The sequence below is a fragment of the Argiope bruennichi genome, chromosome 2, assembly GCF_947563725.1.
Source record: "Argiope bruennichi chromosome 2, qqArgBrue1.1, whole genome shotgun sequence".
NCBI lineage: Eukaryota > Metazoa > Arthropoda > Arachnida > Araneae > Araneidae > Argiope > Argiope bruennichi.
This window is the reverse complement of record NC_079152.1, coordinates 27,195,016-27,216,378: the sequence shown is the minus strand read 5'-3', so window position 1 is coordinate 27,216,378 and position 21,363 is coordinate 27,195,016. Positions and strand designations below refer to the sequence as shown.

The window sequence follows — 21,363 nt, the reverse complement described above, 5'->3', positions numbered from 1 at the left end:
GATGAAATGTGTCAAGATAAACCATATTTGGATTGCATAGAATAATTAAAATACAAATTCTATAATTTAAATTTTTATTATTAATTTTATGGTCCTTATCTATTTAAAATGCTCATTAGGTGAAATAAAAATTAGATAAATTAACACTCTTATTAAGATTTGTTACGTTTGGTATATTTTACTAAGCAATTAATATAAAATATTTAGCAAACAATGAATAATTTTCAAGTAATAATCTATTTTTCTCAAGGACATGAGAAATAATAATACGGAATAATTGTTTATTTTGAAATAAAAATGTTTTAAATGAAACAGCAATCATAAGACTGATTGGATTTATATTTGTGTTTCTGAAAATAATTACAATGTTATTCTTCTGAAACGGTTCAAAAGAACAATACTTCCTCAATGGATATCGTCATTAAACAGATATTGAAGGGACATTCTTTCATATCCGCATTCTTAACTCACGAATCAAAGCATCTGCAGTTCTTCTCACAAATAAGATAACGATTTTCACGTCTAAGGATCTTTTAGATAGAATTTAATGACTCGTTTTTGGAAAAATAGCAGATTCTTTGGAGAGAATTCAGGAGTGTCTACGTATTGTTGCTGCATATCTTGAATCATTTAATGGGAAATCTTCATTTGAAAGAAAGTGGACACCATAAAGGATCTCTTACACTGTTTTGGAAAATAAATTATAAATCTTGGATTATGTATTGCAATGTAAGTTCAAAACATTTTATATGAAGAATTATTAAACAAATTTCTTTAAAACGTTCTGCGAAAATTTCGCTTTACTTTTCAACTCAAACAGGTACAAATAAATTCAGGCGCCATTTTTTCTTCGATGATAACGATGTAAAATCTGCTCACCACCATGAACGTATTTGTTATTCACTTCTCTAACATAGACTATCAGATTGTTAAATATCCTTTAGACTATATAATTCTACTCTATTTTATTATCTACTATTATACTCTATAAGTGATGATGTTAAATAAATATAATATTAGTTTCCGACACTGTATGAAATGAAAGGCATATCACTCACTTTAAGGTCAGATTCTTATTTCTTTATTTTATTAAATTGGAATGATAAATATCTCTTAAAGTGTGCACTTGTTACTTCAATTAGCAAATAAATAATTGTTTAATAAAAAAAATTGGATTTACATAATGATGATCACATTTTCCTTTCCATTTTTTATTTTAAATTTCTTATCTCTTTTCCTCAAATACATAACAATTTTGTTCATTTCCAGTATCATAAATCTATACTCTGAGAGTTGTATAGTATTTATATTTCACTTTCACAAATTTTTTTTAATTTTTTCTCTCATTTAGACATTGTTGGACACAAAAGAAATCAGATGTAAATTAGTTGAGTGTCGTTATATTGTAAATCTATCTTCTGGCGGCTACATAGCAATATTTTCTAAATATATAAATCTTTTCCTGAAACGCTTTAGAGTAACAGAAATCATATTAAAATATTTGGGGTATGGCTATTGCGTATATCTGCGTTTTTTATCACATGTAGCTGTCATAATCCACTTTGATTGTATGCACATGGAATATTGGCGAGAGATAACAAAATTTAACCTATATCGGTAAATAGATATGAAAAATATCAAAACTGAAACTGGGAAAGATATAACTTTCATTTGAAGAAAAAAGTGCGAGTAGCATAGAACACTTTCATCTATCTCAAAATAGATAGACAATTCAGGTACCACGAAGCTCCTAATCACTTTATGCCATATATCAGGGGATATTTATAAACGTAAGATATATTGAATTTTCTCCATGTTTAGCTAATATTAATTCTTTTGAATTCTTCTTCTGAATTCTCCCCTTTTAGGCCACTCTTTTGATATTTCACTTTCCCTCAATATCCATAAAAAAATTTCACATTCTTCTCAGTTACAGTTTTCTCTATTTTGCGTTTGTATCAAAATTTTAGCATAAAAAATACTAAAAATTTCATGACTTCAAAATGTCTTAAATATTTTGCAATTTTCGAAAGCTAAACGTACATTTCCAAGTTTTTCTACGTCTCATATCCGCCTCGTAAACTGCCGCCACTTTAAATAAGTTCATCGTCTTAGAAAAAAATACTGATACAGTAAACCGTTTTTTTAGAATGAAAAAATATATTTGGAATGACGAAAGATATAGCAACTATTTTAGACTGAAAATTCTAACTTGAACATATCTTATTAGAAAAAATATTTCTTACAACCAAATTCATCTTTCTTCTTTAGAAAATGAAGAATATATTGTGAATGAATAAGAAATATAATTATACATCAATGAACTAAATGTATAGCTATAAAACAATATAAATAATATGCAAAAGTAACATAATATAAATTTGAAAGATTTTTTTAATACTCACTTTTCTGTCAGTTCAGTTTCTGTTGTTGCAGCTGCAAATAAAATAACCAATTTATTAAAATGAAAAATGTCAAGTATATATAGTTTTGTTAAACAGCAAGTAAGTTGAAATAATTCGATAAGCAAAATTCCGTATTTTTTCCCTACAATGTTAATACACGTTTTAGTTAATATTTAAAAGGCAAAATATTTGTTCAGATAACAGGAGAGTTTCACAAGCATAAGTTATTTCATAAAATTATGTTACAAATAAATGAAACTAATTTCTTCATGTTGCTGAAAAAATCGATTCATTATATTCGGGATTGTATAAATCTGTCAATTATATATAAAAATATGTATTTTATTACAAAAAATAATTGCTTTATATTACTATTATTAAAATATTACTCCGTTTCTTTGTATCCTTTTTTATTTTCATAAATAAAAATATATAAAATTGAAAATTTTTAAAAGTCAAATAAAATATTTAAAGCTTATTGACTGGCAAATTAAAAGTCTTTTTTGCAACTTGTTTACAAATTATTTTAGAATTTCTAAAATGGATTTGTAAATTTTGGAAAAGGATTGCACGAAAAATAATTTTGGTGAAAAAATATATTTAGCAAATGTTTTATAATTTAAAAAAAAATTCAAAGTATTAAGAAATCATATATATATATACTTAAAACTGCTTGATATTTTTAACAGTGCTAGTTTTAATATTAAAATTAAATATCAAGTTAATGAAATCGCTGAATGATAATTAAGCATTCTATCTCTTTTTTCCGCCATAAAACTTGATAAAAAAATTTGGAACCTTTTCAATATTTTGAAAATAGAATTATATTACTTCTAATTGTAAAAGTGAAAAGTATCAAGTGACTAACAAGTCAGAACCAGCATTTTAAAGTTCAAATCTCTACAACGAATGAGCGTTGATTGTGAAAACTGGAATTCTAAACACCTTGTTACAAGTCTTTCGTTACCATCACAATCAAATGCCAATTCAGAGGTCCTCCAAATGTCAAATTATCTACCAACCACTCCTATATTTCTATAACCTGCTTATTATATTATATCGCTCCATGCAATTTTTTTTCTTAATATATTTAAGGCTAGCAGTAAATATAATTAATAAATATGCTTAAGGATAGCAATTTTCAAGTTTCGAAAGTGTGCAGTGACAAAGATATTAATGTAGAACGTAGATAACGTAGATAATTCACGTTTACATCGTTGTTTGTATAAAAGTAAAAATACATACATTTAGACGAAAATTAATCGAATGAAGCAACAAGTAAATTTGTTTTTTCTTAATTCATTCTTCCGAAAACAAAATATATTCCGGGATTCATAAAATAACATTTAAATGATCTTATTCATCAAACTGAATCGAATTTATTCATTTCATTTTATCTACATATTTATAATATTACCTGGAATATCTAGCTGAAATTTATTAAATAAATATTGAAATGTAATTTGAAATAAGCTCGCGTTTTCTGAAAAGTATAATTAATTTAAGAATGAGTTCAAATATAAATGAATGCATTGCTATAGAAAGCCTAACCCTCATGCGCAGTGGGTTCCGCTTTACTCCTAAATACAATGATTCCTGCAACGATGGCCAGAAGTGTCAAGGTTCCCAGGATTGCAAGAGATGACACAATGATGATATTCATTAAATTTCCCGTGTCTGAAGCTGAAAGAGTAAGGACAATTGATTTAAAATTCAAACTTACGAAGAAGAATTGAAAGAAAAATATATATATATATTTTTCTAAAATAGAAATTTGAAAAAGAACAATATTAAGTTCAAGATAATATTAATGAATTTTAAATTTCATCTTTTCCACAGCTACTTATATTATGGATCATAATTCATCTGTACTTTATAAAATATTATAGTGAAATTTTAATTTTAATAAATAATAATTTTGATACATCTTCGAGGCAGGAAAACTCTCCAAAAATATACGTCTAATACTCCAAATATTTCAGAAAAACTTCTTAAATATATCACAATAGAAGTATAGTAAATACAGAAGTAAACGCTGTTATGGTAAATATATTATTTATTTTAAATGCTGCTTTTTCATCAACTATCTGCATAATGATTGCCAATAAATATTTTCCAGAATACTTTGTATTGATCAAAATTTTCCTGTTAATTTACAAATTTAATAAATATCAGTTTGTTTATTCAGAATCTTACACCCAATATCCAATCAGCTTTGAAATACAAAAGAAAATGTGTTTGCCAAACATTTCAGAAAAAAATCCTATTGTTGTATTTTATCAAATTAAATCTCATTATAAATATTCTTTTATGCAGCAAATTAATTTTTTTTTCAGTTTTGAAAATTAAAATACAAATGTTTAGAAGCATCTCATTTTAGTAAAATACATCAAATAGTTATTTCTTTCCGATAGCATTGTTGCTTTAGGTTTTTTTTTTTTTTTTTTTTTTGTAGAATTAGTCATTATTGCAATAATTGAATGCATGTTTGTTAAGAATATCCTTTTTTATTTCACAGAATTCAAAAGCTGAATTAAATATTTTAGAAAATGTCATTACAATGTGATAAAAATTTAACATAATCAATAAGAATAATTCGAAAAATCGTTTCAGATTTTAATTTTAATAAATATTATAATATAAATGAATAATGTCATTGTCATTTGAATAAACAGATATAACTTTAATGAGCTAAAAATTCCCATACACGATAAAAATAATTTGCAAAATCTTTTCATAATTTAATTCGAATAAAAAGTGACATTTCCATGCTCCAAATTAGAAAGGCTTTCACAAAATTGTCTTTCAAAGCAATGCCTTATCCAAGAATCTTAATACTTATCGCTTAATTTTATTCTTACAGTAGGAACATATACAATGATCATCTTTCATCCTTGCATTTAACATTTCTTCATACAATTTAATACTTCATACATTTTAATTATTTTTATATTACTGATTTAACATTTTTCGTGTTGTGTGTCGATAAAATATTAACCAAATATTATTATGTTAAGTATAATTTAGAAATAGGAACCTGTTTTGATTTATCATTTCCGTACTCGTGTTCAGCAAAATAAATAAATAAATAAAATTAATTTCAAAATTCACATTCGTTGATTTCTTCAATTTTAGGTTTCATGATTATGCTCCCAACTTTACAGTGTAATTTTAGGATTTGCGGTTATATGTACAGTCGTGGGAAAAAAAAGAAGTCACTCAGATTTATTTTGCAATCGTTCATCCTACGTGAAAATTAAAGTACAGTTTTAAAGGTAGTTATAAATACCATATACAAGGGAAATCTGTGCATTTAATGTTAAAATTAATCGTAAACAGCTGATAGTTGCACTGAAAAAGTTCCTTCAAATGTTTTGGAACTTTTATTAAGGAACAAGAAGATTATTAAGATTCCGTGTTGTCAAAAGATCAGGATAAAGCAGAATATAGAAATAATTATATTCATTTTTCTACCATGAACAGCTGTACTCACTTTGACTCTTATCATTTGCAATCAATGTGTTTGTTGTCAGAGCAACAGTTTCGCTTCTTCCTTTAGAGGTAGTTGTGTAAAGAGCAACAATGAACGTAGACCCTGCTGGGAGTCCGTGTACATAGAAGTAAGGTTCATGTCGTGATGTGATGTTGACCATTATCTGCTCCCCTTTCATGTCGTACATTTCCAGGTGGTAAGTGGGTTGTTTGGAAGTTTCATCCGGCTCGCAAGACACTGACAAAGAATTCGTTGTCTGGTTCGTTACAAGGCAGTTTTGAAGGGGTGGTGGAGGACCTATCATTTAATTTGAAAGACAAAACTTTAGAAGCAATTACATGTCAATGAATGTAAATCAATTATAAGTTGAGATAAGCTCAAAAGAGATTTATATTTTACTATGAAAAAATATGTTATTAATTCGGTTTTATACATATTTTTAAAGTTGTTCTAAATTATTTCATTTCTTTTTATTGAAAACATAACAACAATTAATAAAAAAGGAAAGACAATAGTAAATAATAGTTTAAATTTGTTTTGAAATCTCTTTCTGTTTAATATGTTATGTAATAAAGATATTGTGAATTTCTACTTTCTATATTTAACATGATATCTTACGATCTACATTTGTAATATTTATATAATATTACATTAATTTGAATTTTATAATTTTCAGCTGAGTTTTTCTCCCTAATGTAATCCATTGTTATGCTATTATGTATCAACGTGAACATGAATATAAACACATATCACATGGCATCTGCATTTTACAAAATGGAATTAAGTAAGAAAATTTTTTAATATTTATAGCATACAATAGTGAGTAAAATTTCATAAAAAACGGAAAATATCATTTGAAATCTTCAAAAATAAAGATTTTACGATAAGAGATAGATAAAGAGAAATTTCGAATCCACAAAATATTTTCATTAACGAGGAATAGCAAATTTTTATATTGATCCTAATATTAGTCAAGATTAGATACCAAGTCTAATCTAGGTATCTAATCTTAAGTCTAATCTTAAATCTAGGCATACCAAACCTTATGCATTTAATGAGAAATTGTAATAAATCTTAATCGCTAGGTAAAATTAGTCAGTTTTGATTTAGCTTTAATTATATTATATATATTATTTTTTCTCGAATTAAGTATTATTTTAGAAATTCAGAAAAGCCATTTAAGCCTAAATGAGCTACATATACATTTTTTTAATAAATTTCTTCCGTACTTATTTATATTAAAATACTATCTGATAGAGAACTGTTGATAATTCACCATAATCTCTTCTCGCCATTTATGTAACTGTCAAAGATAATCCATCAAACTCTGCTACATGTTGAAGCATTCGGGTATCCGCACTCAATCGATATACCCGAACTCAAGTTAATCGAAATCAACCATAAATCTCACCTACTTACTCTAACTCAGCACCTACCTGCTGCCACGACAGTCATCACGCACGGCTCCCGCATGGGCCCGATAGCATTGGTCGCGTGACACAGAAGCGTTCCATAATCCGTCTTCGTCACTGGGTGATATTCGAGGACACTTTTTGATCCCCCTTGGATGGGAACGCCCGGTGTTTCTCGGACTAAAGTGCTGTTGTTGAGTGTCCACGTAAAGAACACTTCGTTTGGGTCAGCCTCCACTGCGCACGACAGGTTGCTTTTCCAGTGCCAAGCAATGCCGTACCTACGTTGCTGGCGTGGGATGCAAATGGGGGAGTCTATCAGGGGAAAAAAGTTCGTGTACGCTTTAATGCGATGTAAGGTATAATTTAAATGGAATGTGCATGCAAAATAATGTCATTGCTTCTATACATTCAAGATCGTTTTGTTTTGGTAAGAACAGAAAGCAGTGGAAAAATGACTTTAAGAATAGCAGAGCATTAATAAAATAAACATATAGCAGAAAAACATGTTGAGAATAACAATAATATAACAGAATAATAATAAACACAATAACAGAATAACTATAAACACATGGTGAGAATGGTTTTGGATTTATTAACAAATCCAGTCACTATAACAAGCTTTGTTAACAAATGAACAAATTTAAAACTAAAATTGATTGCAGTCTTCCAATCTAAAACTTATATAGTACAAAAAAAACAATATATAGTACAAAGAAGGTGTAAATTAATTTTTCTAGGTAATCCAACTGAAAATAAATATATATGTTTCGGTCAATATGAATAATCAATTATTATTAATGCTAACCGGTCATTATTAATAATAACCAAACCGGTTAGTATTAATAGTGACCGGTTAGTATTAATAGTGACCGGTTAGTATTAATAATAACCGATTGTTCACATTGACCGCAACATATATATTTATTTTTTATGAGTAATAAACTAGACCTTGTATTAGGGGAATAATTATGCATCGAATTACTCATACGAGTTCAAAGCGTTAATGTTACCAGATCGATAACCAACTCCAATTTGGATCTAATAAGAGGCTGCATGGCCCCCTACATGTTAACCCTTTAAAGGGCCATTTTTTTCTAGTCATATCATGTTAAAATATTTTTAGGCTTGAAATTAGAATAAGAAAATGGATTCATTTAGCATATTAGATAAATTTAATTTGATTAATTAATTAATTTTGTTAATTAATAATTAAGTAACAAATCAAGCCACATTATTTTGTCATCTTTTGTCATCATCAGATAAAGAACTGAAGCATCTAAGTTTCTGACTTACTAAAAAAAAATTTCAGAACTTATGCCAACCTACATAATTTCATACAAAGATTGATAAATTTGGTGGAAAACATACTTCCCACGGTCCTAGAAAGGATTAAACTATTTGAGATATTGTGGATCGAATATAGCAAATTTTAAAGAAATGATTAGAATTTGTTATATTCGATTTCAGATTGGGATTAATTAACGTACATTTAATTACTAACGATATATTTTATTAGAGTTAGTTCATTTCTCCTTCTTACACACATGTGTGACATATTTGAACTTCTACTAATATGTGAAACTTTTAATCAAATGATGACTATCAAAATCATCGAAAAAATTCTATACCTGCAAGTCTCAGATTTCTGAAAAACATGTTAGATATCTGAATTTCCCATAGGACGGTTTTAAGTTAAGACATATTGGCAATGGAAACATATAATGAGGAGAATTTGTCTTCATGAGATTATTTAAAATTGACACTGAAAAACATTGTATCTTAAAGTTAAAGATTAAGAAATCGCAAAAAATCTATTCATATTAGTCATTGTACTTTCCACACTAGCGAAGAATTTGTACGCTTTCATGAAATACATTGATAAATATCAGCCCTTCATCATTTTTGCTTCGATATTATCACTTCTAATTTTAAATTTCAATATGCACAACAGCTTTTGAATTTTTTTGTCACTTAAAATAGTTCATCAACTCTTTCCTAATAAAGAATTTTCGGATCGAAAATATATATTGGAAAAATATAAATTGGCATTTCGTTGAGTAAAAAGTATTTTTCAACACTTCATCAAACCAATTTTAAACTTCCTTTTGTTATTCCTAATGTTCTATATAAATTTCAATATGTAGTTAATATATATTCAATATATATTTATTGAATACATTTATTGGCATTGTACTATAAATATATGCAATAATTGTTTAATTACTTTAAAAGGCACGTTTCATTGTTATTTAATTTGGAATATTCAATCTTTATCTATTCAATCTTATCTTAATCTTTTAATCTTCAATTTAAATCCTTCAGAAAAGACTGTTGCCTCACTATAATCTCAATATTACTCAAATTTTAAAATGGGTAAATAATTGAATAGTATTTCAAATTTGCAAACGATTATTTTTTGAAACTTTCATTCTATTTTTCAATAGCTTACAATAATAATAACTTTAAATTTAATTCTGATAGCGCGTTTATCTGAAAGTGACGTTAGATGTCCATCTTATGAGTCACTAAATTTGGAAACGGTACTGTATTAATTATTTTGCATATTTAATATTTTGTTTAATCTAAATAGATATGTATTTAAAATACTAATCGAGTTAAAAAAAATACTTGAATAATACTTGAATGAAATCGTTGATTTATTTATTTATGGAAAGTAATATTTTTCAATTGATCAAGATTATGTTTAAACACATAATTTTCTTCAGATATAAAATAAATTCACATAAGTGTGTACTGAATATATTTATCTACATGGAATAAGCATTATCAATGCTTAGATATAACGATTACCTTTAAATCAATTCAGTTCCCTTCCCCCAAAAAACATTTTTATAAAATTGAAAATGAGTTAAATTCTATTTACTAAAAATTACTAATTAAAATCATATTAATTTTATTCTCTAATCTTCAGTCATTTAACTGGATAATTGGAAAAAACCCGTTTGTTTAAATTTAAAAATGAGTTAAAATTTGTTGACTAAAATAACTAATAAAGTCATTCCAATTTTCTATAATCTTCAGCCATTTAATTGGAAAACTGGCTATTTAATCTTAGTTAATTTTAAGCTATATTTAACTAATTAAGTTTAAAACATTTTAAAAGGATAGATATTAACTATTCAGTTAGTCTGCAATGATTATTGCAAACATGTTGGATATAGTTTTAATCAAATTAAATCTTCATTCTTTTAATTTCATCATGCATATTCTAAATTTATTCCATAATCTTCAGACATTTAACAGGATAATTCTTTATTTAATCTTCATCCATTTTAAGTTACTTTTAACTAATCAGTATATAAACATTTGAAAACGATGAGAGAGTAACTATTAAGTTGACCTGCAATCATTATTATAAACGGAGAGGAGATAGCTGTAATCAAATCAAAGCATACATACATCTATTAATTTCACTATGCACTCATCACTTTACTCTTTTTAATTTGATGCAATGTCCATATCACAATCCATGTATATGTACACTTACGTTGTATCCTGAGCATGACTTCCTCACTTTTACCTCTTCCCAAGTTGCTCTCTGCTACACACTGGTACACGCCCCTGTTCCTCCGGGTGACGTTGTGAAGCAGCAGAGAGTGGTTTCTGATCACTATGCCGACGTGTGGAGCGTGTTCCAGCATATGGGACTGAAACCTCCACCGGACGACTGTGACAGGGGGGTTGGCCTGGATGTTGCACTCAAAGTACACGTCGCTGCCTTCCCGGATATGTTCAGACTGGACACTAGCACCAAATACTAAGGTGAGCACTGGTGTAACTAAAGATGAAAATTGAATTTTTGTTAAGAATGGATGTACTAAATTAATATTATACATAAAAGTGCACAACTGTTTTCTCCTGGATAAAGTATTGTATTTAATATTATACTTCTTTTGCATCCATTCATCACGGATTACTTAATACAAGTGATTTAAATAAATTTTGCTTTCACAGAAGTCAAATGATTTATAATTTAAAATAGAAAAAATATAGTCTCTTCATAATCATATGCACTCACATCTCTCTCTATCTCTATTTAATGGACTTCCTATTATTCAAATAGTTCTTCGAGTAAGGTTACTTAATTTTTTTTTCATTACTTGTGCAGAATATGATCGAAAAGAAAGAACCCTATAAACTCGTATAGATATAGGTATTATCGTATAGATACTTCTTTACAGCTGAAGAAAATTTCTTTCCTGTAGGTTTTGATTTATTTTCATGATTCGTTCGAATTTTTAGAGAAGAAGAAAAAATTATAAAACCTAAGCTTATTGTTGAAATATATATATATATATATATATATATATATATATATATATATATATATATATATATATATATATATATATATATATATATATATATATATATATATATATATATATATATATATATATATATATATATATATATATATATATATATATATATATATATATATCGATGTGTGCTGAAAACTACATCTTATCTCCCTTCCATCTAAAAACATTCTTTTTCTTTTTTATAGATGATGAATAGAATAATATTGCAATCTAACAATATAAGGTAAAATACTGAAACAGAGTGTTCTTTCAAACTGCTTCAGAGACGCTGCCCATAGATTGTATAATGTAACCTGTGACATGAAACTTCTTTTTATTATATTTGTACAGAAATGTCTTTTGAAAATTAACTGAATTCTACAATAAAAATTCTTCAATTGCTCGAGAATTTTCATTTGTTGCTATAACTGCCTATGCAAATACAATGACTACGCAAAATTCCATATTCCCTACAACTATGATTTCACTTGAAATTTATAGAAGCAAGCAGAAGTATTATTAATTTGAATAAAAAAGAAAAATCCTGCTGCGATGTTACACACAAGAAATTTGAATTTCTCTGATTTTTTTTTCCTTTTTAGTATTTCTCCAGCTAAATGTTTTATATATATAAGTACCTTCATAGAAAGAGCCTTCCAAGTAAAAGAAAAAAAAATACTTGAAACTTACATTGTACTGTAAGGTTAAGGCTATCAAATAAGGCACTTTCCGGTAAATGCGGATTTTGAGCGAGGCAAGTGAGCTGCTTGCCATTGTCATCAGGTGTAAGCTTGAGAGTTAGACTGCTCACGGAGATCCTGCCATATACATTGTGGATGGCCAGGTGGGTGACACTCTCTGTACCTTTGGTCCAGGTGATTTGGGCTGGTGGCTTGGATCCTTCGCTTTGGCAATTCAACTCCAGAATGTCTCCAGCAGTTAGGATTTTCGGAGGGTTGGTGATCTGAATTGTCAGGGGCTTCACTAAATTGTAGAATTTATATTTATTTGTAAAATGTGATTTAATATAATTTTCTTCTATTAATGTAAATTCATGCCCCAAAAAATCGAATATAAAATTTGTATTTGTATTCAAAGGAAGTATTTTAAAAGTACGATTTATTCATAAGAGATTTCTTTAACATAATAATAGTATGCTTATAAATTGTCTCTAAATGAAAAAAAAAAAAAAAAAAGAAAAAAAAACTTACTTTAACGTCGTGAGGAAAGGTCACGATGATGTACATAATGTTTGTTCCAATTGTGAACTGATAGCTAATTTGAAACCTTCAGTAGAGATATACATACTTTCATTTAGAAAATTCATTTAAGGCCAAAATAAATCACTGCGTGCTGCTGGCAACAATTAATAAACAATGAGAGAAATTATGAAATCATTAGGTTCTATCGGATCTAAAAGTAATATTTAGTAAAATATCTTTTAAACATTAAGGTTTATGCCAAAAGAACAAAAAAAAAAAAAATAATAACCAAGAAGCTAATACTGAGCATGGTGTGGTGATTTGATTTACATTATTTTGGGTCAAACACCAATCCTAGAATCATCGGGTCACTTGTTGGTTAAGGCAGATTTTGAAATGATCGGAAACAGATATATTAAAAACTTCATAACTCGATCAGTTTTAGAAAAAAAATTTTTTTTGTTCTCACATGATTCATATTTTACAATCACCAACAATTGGAAAAGCGATGATTTTTGACCATCTCAGAATCCATAGAGTTCTAACATTTTTTTCTCGAGGCCAGAATTTCTTTTCTAGATAAACCAATTGAAATATGTTTTAAAAAATCACGTGACTATCAAATTACACATGCGTCGATATTCAGAAAACAAAATCCCATCTCAAACCCATCTCAAAATCGTTCAACCTCCAAAGCTTTATATCTAGTCCAAATTTTTCTTTCTAGAGAAACGATGATTTTTTCCTATCTCAAAATCGTTCAGGCTCCAGGTTTTTTTTTCCCTGTTAGACAAATTTGAAATTTAAAAAAAAAAAAAATATTCAGAAACCCGAAACGAAAACAATATCATGTTTTCACATGATAAAATATTAATAAAAACTAATGAATTCGCAAAATTCTCAGGGATTTTTTTTTATTTAGCTAAATGTGATAAAAAAAACAATATTATTATTACATTTGATAACCTATTATAAGATAGCATGTTTCCTATCGCGATTTACTTTGAATGTTTAAATATTCGATATATTAAATTCATCCAGATAGATTAATTTTTTTAATAATATATATTCATATAAATTGTATTCTTTCCTAATTACTGTAGCTAGTAATTTTCAATTAGAATTTTTCTGGAAAATGAATATTAACAATTTGTGGGGAATAACTTACAACTACTAAGAAACTTAAATATTAATAAATAAAAAAGTAAATTGATTTTCTTCGATCCTAAGTCTATTTAAAACCTTTTCTTTTTTCTTAATTTTATAAATATATATTTTATGATTATGTTTCAGATTTTTTAAAAGTTTATTTCTAAAATATGTACATCAATATCAAAAAAATATATTTTAATTTAATTTAATAAATCTATTTTGCTCGTCTTAATAAAAGAAGTATAATTTCTAGATTAAAATTCTTTGAAAAGAAATTTTGAAAGGGAAAACAGTTTTCTTTTTATTATTAAAATAATTCATGTTTCTAAGTTAAAAAAAACAACCTAGATTACTTTTTCTGATTGCCATGATTTATTATTTTTTCTTCTATGAAATTAATCTTGTAAAATCTCAAAAAAGTAACTATACAATTTACAGCGTATTATTTCTGAAAAAAAATATAAAATAATATTTTAAATTGCATTTTTTGTAGGTATAAAATTTTTCTACAGTTGATTCTGAGAAATATATGAGAAAATTCCACGAAAATTGATTACATTTATTTTTATACCTATATAAAAGGTTTTAAAAAACTTATTGAATATTCAACTTGAAAAATAACAGGAAAAAAAAGATGTCTTAATAATCTTTCAATAATTATAGAAAAGATAATTGTTGTAAAAACATTATGAATAATGAATTCTGTAGTTATATTTAACTGGGCTGCACGCAATAATTTACAAAACGCAATTATTTGAAATATTATAGACTATCATATAAATTGATTGAGATTCTTGATTCCATTTTCTGGGATATTTAAAATGTTATCATTTATACTCTCTGTAGGAGTTACATTCTATTTGAGAAAGTGAAAATAGAAAGCTAGAGACCTTGTGTTTTTTTAAAGCTTTTTTTTTAAAATTTATTTAATGATGCGTGAAATTTAGGAAACAATTTCGGGATGGAAGTTGGATCGAAGTACAAATCTCATTAAAGTACTGCAATTGTCCTTATTTTATAATACGTTATTGAAATTTTCATTCAGCTTTAAAAAATAAATAATAAAAGGTTCTGATTCTGAGTTACCTGGCATGAATAGATATTGTAAAAATAGAACAATTAAGAAAAATTAAATAATTGAAAAAAGAATAGATGAAACACTTTTTTATGCAACAATAAAATTCATTATAAATAAAGTAATATTTTTCATGTCATACTGTAATCGTACAATAAATCGCATTTTAAGCATTACAAATTTTGTTAGGAAATTTCGGTATTAAGGTTAAAGATTCGTTTGCCTCCCGTTATTTATTGAAAAATGATGCAATGCATTTTGAACCTGCTATTGTGCACCCTTAGTTTGAGTAAATCACTTCAATTGACATTAAATATATAACTATTTAATCGGTATCATACCTGACATTTATTTTACCCAATAACCGTAGCTACTATGCAAATATAAGAATTAAGGCATGATATAAATACGTGTCATTATGTTTGTAATGTGGTTCGGTGCTGGTTTCGGGTCCTGTAATGATCGGCTATGTATTTATAAGTTCTTTCATCATATCTGTAAATAGTTCATCATGTGTTCAATTTTATTTCCTCTTAATAAATTGTGTTTAAATTAAACATTTCCTTTTGTCGAACCCAATCTTTGGAGACTTTTTATTTGTCATCATTCCCACTGCAGTCTCTAATATCAAACGTCCGAATCCCCAGCCGTTATATGAGATATCACTTTAACAAATTTGTTCAAGTACATTCAACTTATTTCTTAAAACGAAAAGTCGTGAACCGTTCTACATTTCGATTCTATTCACCCCATAATCCCCTGTAATTCTATCATTAACACTTTTGATGCGTGATTATATGAAATTTACTTTACTAAATTATTCAATTTGGCTTATAAATTGGGTATACTTTATTAAATTTGGCTCGTTCAATTAGAAATATATTATAATTTTACAATCGAAGATTCGGAGTGAACCAATTGTTATATTGAAAAAATAATTAAGTAATAAGAACTACAGACAAAAACCCGCTGTGGTAATATTAATAAATATTTATAGCATACTCCTCAATAAAAGTAATGTTCTCTTTTTCTACCCCTTTAAAAAAAATGTGATATCGGACAGAATAGTGAAGGTCTTAAGAGCATAGAAATATATTTTCAGAATTTCGTATATGAGAGTTTTTTTTTTTTTTTCGTTGTATGGTGAAAGAAACCAAGTATGGATTTTGGAGGTCTTTTTATACCATATTGAAATCAAATTATGTCACAGAGCTACAATTTCAGACCACATATCAAATTTCATTTAATAAAGGTCTTTCTTTTTTGAGTTACCGATTTAATATGCATGCAAATATGCAAATCGGCAATCGAGTAGCCTGTTATGGCATTTAGTTTAAAATTTGGTAAAGACGTACATTTCAGGTTTCAAAATTGTGCACAAGAATTTGTTTATCTAGTTCCTTACATTTCGTACTTATTGTATTGACTTACATTTGGACAAATAGACTTCCTGACAATGGATTTCTTTCAAAATTTGAACACAGTTTTATGTTATTGTTTCCAAAAATTTGCTTTTCAGATATGAGGATTAGAGATAGACGGAGAAGTGACATAAAATTCTCAAAATCAAATTTTTTACTCGATTACAATTATTTTTCTTTGTAAATTTCGCATACAATAAGTATGAAAAGATTACTGATTTTATAAATGTATGTGTAAATTGACTTTAGGGCATGCCATCTATCTGTAGCTGAGAATTATGTCTCAATTTAAAATTGCTAGGTAATTTTAATGAGTGGATATAATTTGTCAGATCGCATCTATAGTTTAACTAAAAAAATTGCTTTACATAATTTTATTTAGAAGAAATTTTCCAGTACTAAATTTTACCCATTAGAATTTCATTTCTATCTGCTTAGAAGTGTTGGACAAAAACATATTTAATGCTTATTCTCTTCATAATTTTTTTTAACATTTTTAAAATGTTAAAATTTTTATAAAATAAATGTAATATATTTTTTTAAAATTTTAAAACATTTTTACTACAAGCATTATATGAAATAAAATTTTATCTATATAAAAAGACGACCATCATTCTTATGAAAGTATGGAGGTTCCGGAAAGAGACATTTCTCAAGAGACTACTCCCCGTGAAGACGCGATGACTTATACTGGCCCTGTGACTCGATCAACAACTAGAGCCACAAAATTAAATGTCATAACATCGAGACGCTGTTCTTCTAAGGAGGGAGCAATGTCGCATTGAAAAGAGGCAGTCGACTCTCCATGGCACTGTCCTCGACTCTCCATGGCACTGCCATAGCACTGTTCTCATAATCAAGAGATCGTAAATTCGAATCCCGCTAGAGACAAACGGTTCACTGTTTGTGTAATTGTTTAATTCCTTGATTTTATGTTTTCCTTTATTTCATGTTCCAGTAGATTCTAGAACTTTCTTTAGTTTACCAGATACGTGTTCTGGACTTTTCTTACTGTCTCCATAAAAGTATTCTGGAACTTTCCCTGTTAGTATAAAAGCAGAAGAATGTCAGTCACTGTGTTCTGAGTTGAGTTAATAAATTGGTTTAGCTCTACTTCTTGTGTGTGTCATTGAGTTCTGCACTATATTACCTACTTGACAATATCTAGAAAGATTTTCATTTTCATTTTAGAAGAATAGAATGTTTATTTGATTACATATTAATAAAATTATCAAATCAATATTTAAGCAATACTGGTATCGCATCTGATGCACAAATACATATAATTCTTGCGATTTTATATTCTGTAACAGCTTAGACGTAAGAAACGACTAATAATTTTTATATTATGTTATGTCTATATTTTGATGGCAAGATTGAAAATTTTTAAAAAAGCAAAAATTAATTCGTTAAAAATTGGAATAAAAAGCCTAATTGTGGGACTAAAATTACTTCCAAAGATGCATATACCTTATGTACTCACAATTGAGGTCGATGGTGACGGAAGAGTAGACGGGGGCTGTGAAGTTGTTGTTGGAAGCCTGACAGAGTAATTCGGTTAATAAATCTTGTCTTCGTAATCGATCGAAGACAATCTCGTTCCTGATCCAACCCTGCTCGTTCCTGGAGATGGATCCAGGAAGAACGGCCTTCCCCTGCCGCCACACCACATTCGGAATCGGACGCCCTGAAAAGACAGAGACCAAAGAAATCAATATAAACAATTTGCTTATGCGATAGATAAAATAACCGGTTGAAAGTATATCCATTTACATGAATTAATTTTATATTTAGATTAAAGACTTCATTCGCCTCTATTTGATGTAATTAAATACTATATAATAATCATAAGTAAAAAATAAATAAATGTTAGAGTGTAATTAAATTCTATAAAAATTGTTAGGTTCCAAACGTTGCTAGATTCCAAAGACAAATGCACATTAATAAATCCATTAGTTAATTAATTAAAATGTACATCGAAACATAGAGAAAAATAGACAGATAATCATAGTTTAATCTATAGCATGTAGTATGTATAATAACAGTTAAAAAATATTGGAAGTAATTTCATCAAGTTAAAATTCAATGTAGAACTTAAACTATTTCTCTTAAGAACAATAAATAATACTAGAAAAAAAGTTTATTAATATAATGAATGCAAAACAGTGAATGCATATATTAAAAGCAATTACTACTGATGCATCTAACAATGGTATTTCTATTTAACTAAAAACATAATTGCATACATTACTGAAAATCTTTACATTCACATTCCGCTATTATATTTAAAGTTGAAAGATAATTATATTATTGAAATCTGTTCAAATATAGATATTGACTCACGTTTCTATTTTAGTTCAAAATGTAAACAATAGTTAAGTATAATAGCATTTAGGCAAGTAATTACGTATGCGAATTAGTTTAAAATAATTTCTAATAGATAGAAGATAAAAATATTGAAACAAACAAAGCATTTTAAGCATAAGCTAAGCATTTAAAACTAAACTATTAAAACTTTGAAAGAGAAAGACACATTTATTTGTCATATGAATAAGGATGCGTTTTTATGGATTGGGACATTCAAAACACATTTTACAGGTCATCTTATTGTGCATAAAGTAAACAAAATAATTTGAAAATTATATATATATATATATACAGAGAAATTGATTTTTTGAAAATTCTTCATGTAAATGTTTGTATGCACTTGAATTATCTTTGTCTAGGTTTCAGTTTATTTAATCATGTGAACAAATTGAAGTAGTTCGGAAGATTAAACGTGCATTTAAGCAAGATTTATTAATTCAGTGATATGTTTTGATTAAATTAAAACAGGAATTTCGATGAGAAACATATACATTAATTTATTAATAATCATAAGACAATATCATAAAATAATGAATGCAATCACTTCTTATTGTCAGTTCTCGACAAACTGAATTGGTTATTTTAATTAAAAATACAGAAAATTGTTTATGAAACATTCAGGGTTATAATTTATTTTTAGTAATAATTTTCTGATGTAAGAAATTAATAATAGGAAAAATCCTCTAAGTGTGTTTATCTCTAACCGTTTCTATATCAATTAAAATACTAATTTTTCTTCCCCTCGTAATTTGTTATAACTTTATAATGTCTTACATCCAGAGCTTGTGAGGAATTTCTCCCATCTTTCCATAAAAACTGAATTTTGGAATGTAAATATAGTTTTTAAATTTAAAGATTGCATTTTGTGATAGCAACGCATAGTATGCAGTTGTGTTATATTTTGCGTCAACATACAGAATTGAAGAAATCAGAGAGTAATTATTTTAATGAGTATTTTGTTTTATTTAATTTTTTCCTTCAGTTGCTGATGAGAAGTGTTTTAGCAAGAATTATGAAGAAATAAAATTTAAAGAAAATAAAATGAGAAAGATAGAACATAAATTGTAAAAGATTGTCCTCGTTTTCTATTGATATAGTTGCTTTTGTCGTTTTTCAAAAGGCTTTTACCGGCATTTATGATCGAGCGAAGAAGGCATTAGACCTTTGCATATCACTTTAATATTGTCTATAATGATGATCATATATTCTATATATTTCTGAAATAATTAATTGTTCGCTGAAAGTATTTTCGCAATTATCAAAAATGCTGAAAATCTAAATAGAAAGAGGAATAGATTATAAAGCGATTATGACTAACAGCGAAGGCAGCAAGATATTTTAGGCAATATTCTATTAAAAGAGCAAGACTGGAAGTTTTTGTAAAGCGTAAATATAGTATATGTAAAAAAAAATCATCTGAGTATCTAGACTATAGTCAAAATTTTTAATTCATCGAATCATCATAAATAATAATTAACTATAAATTTATATAAGTAAATATTTTAAATTTCCAAAAAAAATAATAATGCTAAGTTCTATTGTATACATTGTATAATATTTTCTGTATCTTTATTACTGGAATGGAGAAAAAAATGTGAAATAAAAAATATTTTTATGATAACTTTTTTAAAATTATCTAAATAAAGTTAATAAAGCTTTTAATTAGTACTCACCTCCCACAGCTTCACAAATGAGAACAAGTCTCTCTCCTTCAGTGAAAGGCCCTATTACTCCACTATAAGTTACATTCCCAACTCCTCTAATAATGACATTTCTCACAGGCACTGTAAAAATAAAGAAATTTTGAAATTGAAATAAAGAATTAAAGTAGATATATTACATAAAAATTGAGTACTAAGATAAGCTCTGAAAGCATGGTTTTCCATTAAAACTGAAATGTTTGCTAACTTTTTACTTGCTTGAGAAAAGTAGACAATGTAATTGTAAATGTTCAAAATAAGAATGAAAATAGTTTTATTTTAATGGAATTACCATCTAATCATGTTCGAAAAGTTACATCTATTTAAAATTTTTATACAATCTTTGCTAAAAGATTAATGAATTAGAATATGTTTGCATTCGTTATAACTGTATCCCTTTAAAAAATCCCTTACATATTACTCTAAAATTGTAATAATTATAAAGAATTAAAAGCAATAACACATGCCAGAGATTTCCCTATATTTTTTACAAGGAGATAACAAATTAGAAATGTAAATAAATCTGTATAAAAATTCAAAAAGTGACACTTCTGAATTTAACTCTTTGAAAATAAAGACCATCACTGCTTCATTAATACAAACCATTACTTCATTTTAAATAGTTTTACGATTTAAAATACCTGCTTATTTAATAGATAAAACGATTAAGCCTTTTAAAAAACTTTTTGGTAAGTTGGCATATATCAGTATAATGAGTAATCACTAAAGTCTTGTGACTTCCACACCTAACTTAAGATATTCAATATCTATAATAATAAACGTGGTATCTAGATATAAAAAAGATATC

General features: G+C 27.2%; 1 protein-coding gene across 1 annotated transcript in view; it reads right to left on the bottom strand.

Moving 5' to 3' along the window:
- Positions 1 to 2,401: 2,401 nt before the first annotated feature.
- The window catches only part of LOC129962145 (nephrin-like), a 132,409-nt gene continuing 113,447 nt past the window's right edge, over positions 2,402 to 21,363 (bottom strand). Inside the window, exons 4-11 of the mRNA XM_056075883.1 lie at positions 20,529 to 20,639; positions 17,972 to 18,175; positions 12,329 to 12,622; positions 10,822 to 11,112; positions 7,335 to 7,625; positions 5,899 to 6,195; positions 3,957 to 4,088; positions 2,402 to 2,436 (exon numbers count right to left, since the gene is read on the bottom strand). Coding sequence (XP_055931858.1) covers positions 2,402 to 2,436; positions 3,957 to 4,088; positions 5,899 to 6,195; positions 7,335 to 7,625; positions 10,822 to 11,112; positions 12,329 to 12,622; positions 17,972 to 18,175; positions 20,529 to 20,639 — 1,655 coding nt within the window. The remainder of the gene's footprint in view (positions 2,437 to 3,956; positions 4,089 to 5,898; positions 6,196 to 7,334; positions 7,626 to 10,821; positions 11,113 to 12,328; positions 12,623 to 17,971; positions 18,176 to 20,528; positions 20,640 to 21,363) is intronic.